Source organism: Cyclopterus lumpus, chromosome 4 (genome assembly GCF_009769545.1).
Source record: "Cyclopterus lumpus isolate fCycLum1 chromosome 4, fCycLum1.pri, whole genome shotgun sequence".
Taxonomy (NCBI): domain Eukaryota; kingdom Metazoa; phylum Chordata; class Actinopteri; order Perciformes; family Cyclopteridae; genus Cyclopterus; species Cyclopterus lumpus.
The window spans coordinates 15,200,834-15,209,767 of NC_046969.1; the positions used below are offsets into that span (position 1 = coordinate 15,200,834).

General features: G+C 39.1%; 1 protein-coding gene across 1 annotated transcript; it reads right to left on the reverse strand.

Annotated features, from left to right (window-relative positions):
• Positions 1 to 662: 662 nt before the first annotated feature.
• Positions 663 to 8,934, reverse strand: gipc3 (GIPC PDZ domain containing family, member 3). Its single transcript, XM_034530832.1, has 6 exons — positions 8,635 to 8,934; positions 5,788 to 5,973; positions 5,500 to 5,680; positions 2,749 to 2,858; positions 1,916 to 1,997; positions 663 to 814 (listed from the first exon to the last, which is right to left on the reverse strand). The coding sequence occupies exons 1-6, from the start codon at positions 8,932 to 8,934 to the stop codon at positions 663 to 665; spliced, it is 1,011 nt and encodes a 336-aa protein (XP_034386723.1).

An 8,934-nucleotide genomic window follows, 5' to 3' on the forward strand; every position in this document is an offset into this window, starting at 1 on the left:
TAATTTTGGGATAACCCAAACATGTCTCCCTCTTCCTCTCCTGTTTAGGAAAATGGTTTATTGTTGATTGTCTAACTTCCTTGATTCCTAGATGGCTGGCTGATTGTTAACTGTTTTTCAGTTGTGTTTCCTGACATATTGTTAACATATCCTATATATATGGTCTACATGTATGAGAAGGGATGGAGCCCTAAAAAGCATTTGTACACTTTTATCTTGGGAATTAGCCTGTATTTCACTATCACTGTTTTTCCTAAACAAGATAATCAGATAATTGCCCACACCATAATGGTTCATTTCAATCTTTGATTTTACAAGAAATGTGTTAAAAACCTACACAGCAATTGTGTTTATTGTAAATATTTGTCAACATTCAGGGAAACAAAGACTAATAATTGGCTTTTCCGCAAATTATTGTAATTGAATTGTTAAAAGCTAAATGCTTGAATTAATTGCAGTCACAGTCCTGGTTTTAAAGCAAATCATTAAAAATTAAAAGCTTCTACGTATTCTTTTTTTCCAGTTGGATGAACTAGAGGACAGAGCTCCCTCTCTTTCTCTTTCTCTCTCTATCTCTCTCTCTCTCTCTCTCTCTCTCTCTCTCTCTCTCTTACGCTCCCCCTCTCTATCTCTCCCTTTCTCTCTCTTGTTATGGTAAATGTCTACATTCTCCCATTCTTGACATCTCCAATAGCCCCCCATACATCAAACAAAAACACATCAGGGAAAGCAAAATCTCCCAAAACTGAGTCCAAGGCCTCTGCAAAGTCATCAGGGCTCTTCTTGTCTTTGCCGGCTTCCACAATGGTGGTAGCTGCAGAAAAGAAGGGATGGAACAGATTTTAATTAATCCAGTTTTGACTAGAGCTATTGCAAGTTTTCTTTCTCATCAGCCAAATCCAAAACAATGCATCAAACACTCATTTTGATGTTCTATTATAGTCTTATACCTCAATAAATTGACCAATGAATCATATTATTTACAAGGGATTTGGGAGCAATCTCAATGATGTCAAACTGTATTTATGAACCACCAAACATAACATAAATAAAAGATTTACACCGCCCACTTCTTCATGTGCAGGAAATACTGTACATTCAAAAACTCATAAGAATGGTGTATTTTAAGATGTAAGATGTTTTTTATGTTACACAGCACACAAAATGATATGTCATCCCCAATATGAATGCACTGTCAGACTATTTAAATCTGCTCTCATTCATGTTTCAATACTATCTCAGTATGACCATGTTTTGCCCCAACAACAGGACCCCAAAAAGATAATATTTGTACTTTAATTGTACCATTATTTTGAAATTAACACAATATTTCTTATCGATTCTAGACTCTAGAATCATGAACCTGTTTTTAATGCAGTCTAAACAGCCAACCGTCAGGCTACTGGCCTTGGAGGTCTTTGGGAAAGGGCAAACTGCTATCACTGGCAATTTGAAATATGTGTCCCACTCAAATTCCTGAATCTTCCAAGGACCTTCAGCATGGAGAAGCCAACACAATAAACTATAATGATTTAAAAATGTTGGGATGTTGTGAAGAAAATATGAACTAAAGGGTCAAAAGGGTCACAGCAAAGTAAGTTCTCCAAAAATACTACATTACCGTGTACACACACACACACATTACAGCTCCCTGAAGGTACTCTTCATCCTTACGGATTATTTGTGGTGAGTATAAATCCTGAGGAGGAATTCTCCTTGAATCCGAGCCAGGTCTGAAGTGGGCTGGCCTATCTCACCATGCGAGAGAGTGAGGGAGGCAGTGTGTCTCTGTCGAGCCTACCGTAAACGCAACTGATTCCTGGATCTGTTTGAGAACATCCATTGAGCAATGGGGAACGTAAACTCAAAAGTGCTGTCAATTTTAAGGACCCAAGGTTCATGTGGGTGATCTTACCCAGCTCCAGATCTCTGATTCCCATGTAGCTCTCCAGCAGATCGTCCACTTTCTTGGTGGCCTGTTCTTCAAACTCATTCTGCTGGCAGAGCGAATGGGAAAATACAGAGGTGTTAGCAAAAATGTTGTGGTGCTCACGCTCTAAATATGGTGATACAAACTCTGACACTATACCTTCTCATTCCAAAACATGTGAGATCCAATAATACCGTGGGCTATTGTTTAGCAGTTATCTTTATGTTATATAAATATATCAAAGTTACAGATTAAGTCAAGTATATTGCTGGTAGGTGTTCACTGCTGCTTTCTATGTCACGAAATCCAGTGAACCTTTTCCCCCTCTGAATTTTCCAGAAGTGGATATGGTCTGTGTATTCACTTAATAGTTCAGTTTTATGTGAGACATCCTGCATTGAAGTGTAGGAAGTGAGAATTACTTTGTTTACTGACATCACTTCCAGCGAAAGTGAGAGAGACATTGTTCGATGATGAATTACGGATATTGTGTGGCTGTGTGTGTATGCTTGTTTATGTCTGACAAGAGTCCACTAAGTGGTGTTCAGTTCAGTCCTGGTCATTTCAGTTCTTTAGTCTCCCTACATGGGAATCTTGGCTTTTAGCGCAACTCAGGACATCCAAAAACAAATCAAATAATGTTTAGGACAAGATTAATATGATCTAATCAGCTGTAAGATAGAGAGGAAGGTACTACAACCCATATTTAATGGTTGTGTGTGTGTGTGTGTGTGTGTGTGTGCGTGTGTACATATCACTGACCGAGTATATCAGGAAGGGTTAGGTAATTGTCCAGCAAAGCGTGTAAAAAAACTCACCACTTCCTGAACTATAGCAGCACCCTTGGAGCGAAGACGTAGTGTCTCTCTCCCATTCACCATCTTGCCCTCAGTAGATTTTGGCGCTCTGGTCCTCATTCCAATCATATCTACTCACACAAACAAACATGATGCTCACCATTATTTAAATTAAGGAGATTCAAGTTGTTGTGGGTGGCTCTCAAAGCTTACTCCTGAGTTCTTCTATCATTACCCAAGAAACTGCTGTGCCGTCAGAAATCAAAACAAAATATACATAGTTTCATGAGAAGATTAACAGAGACCAAAGCGAGGCACCGTAATTCACATTTCCTTGTACTAATGTGTATCCTTGTCTCAAAAATGTACAAAACATTCAACATTGTTATTGTCCTGCACATTGTGTGTGTGACTGATAGCAGCTATTTGTGTTAGTTACTTTGTGTGACATGGAACATTATATAACTTTTATTTAGACAGATAATCTCAATAGTGTAGAAACATGACATCAGACCAAAAGCTTACTGTAGCCTACACTTGCTGCTCATTGGAATTGAATGTGCATTGTCACTGCATAATTGTTGGAGACATATGACAATAAGGTTCTCTTGAATCTTAAATTGCCCATGTGAATTCCTCTGCACAGCACATAGTATTCTTAAACTAATATGTCTAACATTTAGGGCCATAAGGAAGTCCCAGATCTGTTACATCCAATAAATATTTTTACACATGAAATCTAATCCGTCCGATGCTGATTTGGCAGCGAGCCATCAATTATTGAGAGATTTCATTCACGCCCTTGATAATCGTGACTGGCAGGTTTATATAGAGAAATGAGGGGATGTGTTCCTGCTCTGCTCATAACTTATTTAACTTACTTGTTTGGTTTCTATTTAAGCCTCTTTACCTTGAACACAGCAGCTCACAAAACAAAACTTTGACGTTGACATGGATGAGTTTAATCATCAGCAGTTCCATAACAACTGAGCCAACTCAATCCGTTAATGAAAACCGACTCCAAGAGTCAAAAGCTTCAGAACAAGGGAGCGAGTACCTGAAATTGAAGTTTACAGTAGGCAGGGTGACAGTATTCTTTACTGATTGTTAACAGGAAATAAGACTGTTGACCATTGGTTTAGCTTCCGGTCTGAAAAGTGAGACTGCAGACAGCTGGGCTCCAGCCCAGTCTGCTACATCCATTCTGAAAAGGGAACTCCATGTTCTTCACCAGATGCAATAAATAAGACGTATTGTTCTTTTGACAGATCAAATATTTCCTGGAAGGGAAAAGGGCGCCCTTGTGATGAAAGAGACAAGGTCACAGGTTCAAAGTTAACAAAAACTGCAAGAGCAGATTTTGGTCGTCAAAAAAGATTTTACTTAAAAAGATTAAATAAACTTCTCAAACTTAAATCATAACCAATCTATTCCCAGTGAAACATAAGATATAAACACATTAAGAAATATAGTAAAACTCAGAGTAAGGAGGCAAGTTACCCAATTAATGTGCGTATCTATTTTTATTCCTGGCTGAGATGTATATGAACGTTCTTCTGCAGGCTCTCTAGCAACGGGGAAAGTACAACAAGTACACTTGGATCAAATATTTATAACTTCTTTGGCAGTGTCTTCTGTGTGACTGCAAAGTGTGTGAAAAGATGAGATGAGCTTCCAGGAGGTTGTTTCTGTTTTCCCATAAAATATTTGCTCTGTTTCTGTTCTGCATGTCTTATGCCTGGAGTTGAATTGTAAACTAAAAGACACTGAAATGCATTGCTGTGCAATATCTACTTTGCACAGCCTCAGATTCTCCCTGTGGTTGCGATAAAAAATCCCTAAAGCATCCCTAAAGCATTTAAAAAATGTTGTCTGGCTATACATGATTGAGAATGAAAGTGTATTTCAGTAACTGCTTTTCGACTTTACAATATTACTCAGTCTAGTAACAAGAGCTGAATTTACTGACAACCATATTCCTCCCTACAGCGCTACTTTAGAGCATCTTCTGTAGCACACAATCCTTTATGGTCTGAGGCTTGGCAGCCACTGTCTTAATACTGTTCAATTAATTGGAGATACATTGTTTAACAACTTTTCCAGGCTCATCGGCAGATAGCCAATGATCCCTAAAAATGTTCCTGTCCCCTCTTCATGTTTGGCTGCTTGAGATGGAAAATTACCAGAGAATGATGAAATCCATCAACCAATGGGAGCAACGATGGACAACAGGGTGGGTCCTTCAAAACGCTGTGGGTGCTTGGTCAGTCCTAATAAATGTACCCTTCGGGGAAGCTGTTTAATGAATCACAGCCAGCACAAACTTCCAGCATGTGCGGAGAGCTAAGGATAGCAATAAAAGGAGGAACAGATATGTTTCTTTTCCCCTGCCGTGTTCACTTCCTGCCTCTCAGGAAAGAAGGAAAGAAGGGTCAATAAGTCATGATGCCAAGCTAAGTGCTCTCTATGATGGATTAATTAATGGTCAAATTAAATAAGCCTCTAAAACCTTGAACTTTACCACTTACTGGACTTATTTATGTTACTTAGTCCATCAATTAACAAAGTAAGCATTTGCACTTTGCTCTGCTAACTTGAACTGGAGTGTGATACCCTTGTTGAGATGTCAGAGTAACCTGCAAAGTGGAAATGTACTACTACAACTGTGAAGCACAACTGTAAATAATAATATCATGTTTGCTTTCAACCAGCATTCCTGACTGACTTAGAAGTGCATGTTTTTAATTCCCAATCCTTGAGAACTTTACTCACCAAAGGCCTTCTTGGGCCCCACCAAGCGGAGAGTGAAGGGTATGCCTCGAGGTTGCTCTTTTAGCATCTTAGCCACCTCGTAGTGTCGACAGCCTACAATACTCTGGTCATTGATGGCCTCGATGTGGTCACCAACACATACTGTCTTCAGCTGGTCTATGGTGCTGCCTTCCTTTATCCTCTGAAAGAAACACATTGTAATATTTCACATGACATACCCAGTTTGGAGCCTCCTCTAAATATAGATATCATGGCTCAGCCTGACTAGCTCTGCCTTGACTTGTTCACCTTGATGAAAGCATATCCAGCTCCATTGTCTGTGATAGTGAGGCCTAATGCGTCTTCTGTCTTTGTCACCTCCACCTCCTTGGTCTCTCCTCTCACGTGAGCGAAAATGAAGTCTTCCAGTCCGATCTGCCCCCCCAGTAGCTTCTGCATGTCCACTTTATGAGAGTTGAGGGTGCAGAACAGAATCTAAAGGGAAGAAATGCAACACATTTAGTTAGTTATTTCTGATAATCAGTGAGATATCAGATTGTTTGTGATATGATGTCCAGAGTTTACTTTGCAATACAAAAAATATTAAGACTCCACCAAGGTTATTATTTAGAAAACATTTACTTTTTCAAAGGGGCCCCTAAATCTTTGATAACACATCATTCAATTAGAAACAACAACAACAACTATTTACGACAATATTAGAAAAGCAAAAAGAGTGCTTCAGAATTGATGCCGCTGTGCTGTATAGAGACTAGCCAGCAGAGGGCGGTACAGACACATTATTTGCTGTTTCTGCCATTTTGTTAAGAGTCACAAATGTAGCAACTCATTCAAGCCTTTGTATATAAGTCAGTCACAGCATACAGACACTTTTGTTAAACATTTGTTGTTGTTTGTTTTCAGGGGTAAGTGCTTACATTGGATTGTGTTTTAAAGGTGTGTGGTTTATTTATTGATTGAAAATGATAAGGAGCTGATAGTAACATACACTTAAGATGAATACCTTTTTTTCCTAAAGATAGACGTCATCAAATGTGAATAAATCTCAGGAGTGCACCATATAATATTAGCCATGTTTTGAAGCAAATGTTTTTTTTAAAGAACAGCATTAGCACATCTGATATTGTTGGATTGAATGTCTGATTCTGACGTCTTTTTTTTAAAATATAGTTTATTTATAGTTTAGAACTATAATGGTCTTTGTTGTTGAAATTGTATTTGTTTGGTATTCTGAAATCTGAGGTTAAAGTTTAAGTTTGACTTCATAATCCATAACGGAAATTCAAGATAACCGGAGTGAGCCGTTATCTCTGTTGGAGCAGTTCCTGTTAGATATTGCTACTCGTATTTCTCTTGGCAAGTGGATCAGTAGGCCTGCAGTCCAAGGTCTTCTTTGGCATCCAGCTGTACTGTAACTTTATGCTGTTCACTCCACAGGAGGTCAAGGGAACTCCTGTACTTCTCACTATCGCAACTAATTGCCTGTTATTTCCAATAGAAAGTCTTGAATCTTGAATTCACACTCCAGTTCAAGGTCTTGTTACATGTTGTTGATGTACATGCAGCTAAATCAACTTTGATTTAAATCGTTAAAGACTTTTGAAATGGCTTGAATAACAAAGCATACAAGACAAGAAAAGGTGGGTCTTTATTCATCATTCTAGTGTTTTGTATTAGATATAAACAGTTTTCTGAAAAAGTGACATACTCTGACAAAGAAACGTAAGGTCTCAAGGTTTTAAGGAGAATGTTTTACTATTAGTAATCTATCGAACCGTTATCTAAACATATATATAAGAAGACAAACACATTCACAGGAATTAAGAGTGTCTAATTACACAATTAGACATCTGAGAGTTACCTAATACAGGCAGACTGCACACAACGGGGAGATACACTGGATCCCTTGCTGTAGGGAAATGATTCTTCTGTCCACTCATCTTGTCAGCAAGCGTTTACAAAAATATTATCATAAGATGAATGAAAGTGACAATTGAGATGTGTATTTGTACTTTAATGTGGTTTAATGTTGTGTGAAATCCCAGGTTAATGAACATGAGTTGACAGTTTGTTCCTATAATATATTTAGCATTTAGGAATTTAATCTTATACAACACAAGAAAACAGGCCGATATCTGGTAGTTGCCTGATAAGATCATCAAGGTTAGCTCCTGTGAAATGTACATTGGTCTATATCCCTTCATCTCCAGCCTTCATGGTGGCCTTCACGACGCGACTGATAAGTGTTAGATAAGGCCAGTGTTGAATATTTATTGCTATTATTACCATAATATAGAACCACGCAGAGCAGCACATGGCTACCGTTATCCTTAATTAACAGGTTACTCTTTTTAAATGTATCCTTGTAGTATAATATCAAACTACACAAACAAATTTTTCAGGAAACCATTTTCTTCAAACAAAACGTGCACATGCACAAAACCTAAAATTGGTTACCTGCAATTGAAGCCCTCCTACAGTCTTTCCTCAACTATCAATTTCCACCTACACACTCTGATCATTCTACTGTTGCATCTACTTCCATCTGGTGTGGATACATGTATGAAATCCTAAAACTAATAACATGATAAGTCTGTCTGTGACATTATCTGTGGCCTTTGGTTGTGTTGAGCATTGAGAGCAGAATCAGGCTGCCGTGGGGTTGGCCAGCCCTGGTTTTCGTGACTAGACTTCTTCTCAAGGATTCTGGCATTGGGAGCGACTCCCTGCTGTAACCTGAATGCAATATTTTGGAAATATCTGACGTGTACAGTTTAATGTCTCTTAAACTCCTCAGTTACTTGTTACAACTAGACCCAATGCAGTATTTAGATATTTAGCGTTTTGGTACTTCTTCAAGTTGTCTAGATGGGAACTACATTTTTTCTCACAAAGTACAGTGTCATGTGGAGTACTGTTGTTTTTCTAATTTCTCATATGGCTCAGGAGGAGCTTGTTAAGTATGATAAAATAATCATTGTGATATCATCAGTGTGTCATCAGTCAAATGAGCTTCAACGGTGCATCATGGATAATAGCCTAGAATGGAAACCTAATTCCTATTAGCAGCTGGCCTACCAACCAGAAATGCAAGTACGGAATAACACCACTTAAAAAAAACAAAAGAGGATGTACCTCTGAGGGGGAAATGTTGAACACTTCCGCGATCTTGGTGTACAGCTCCTTGACGTTTGTGAATCCATGAATGCGACCTGTCGGACTCCCATGCGCCAGCTGGGTGTGGAAAATGAGCCTAGGCCTCGGGTATTCTGGTGGCCCTGGTGGTGGTGGTGAAGGAGGAGGAGGAAGCGGAGGTGCTGTGGGCTCCAGACAACCATGAGTCTGGCTCTGGTTCTGGGCCTTCTTCTCCTCCTCCACGGCCTCGGCCCCTGCTGCCCTGGAGTCCTGCGGGCTCATAGCCTCCCCGTTCTGCAT

Excerpts from the sequence above, each read along its gene's own strand:
- gipc3 (XM_034530832.1), bottom strand. The coding sequence starts at position 8,934 with ATGCAGAACGGGGAGGCTATGAGCCCGCAGGACTCCAGGGCAGCAGGG. Across the intron at positions 5,681-5,787 it reads CTGGATATGCTTTCATCAAG|AGGATAAAGGAAGGCAGCAC; the intron begins GTGAACAAGTCA and ends TGTTTCTTTCAG. Across the intron at positions 815-1,915 it reads AATCAGAGATCTGGAGCTGG|CTACCACCATTGTGGAAGCC; the intron begins GTAAGATCACCC and ends TCTTTTCTGCAG.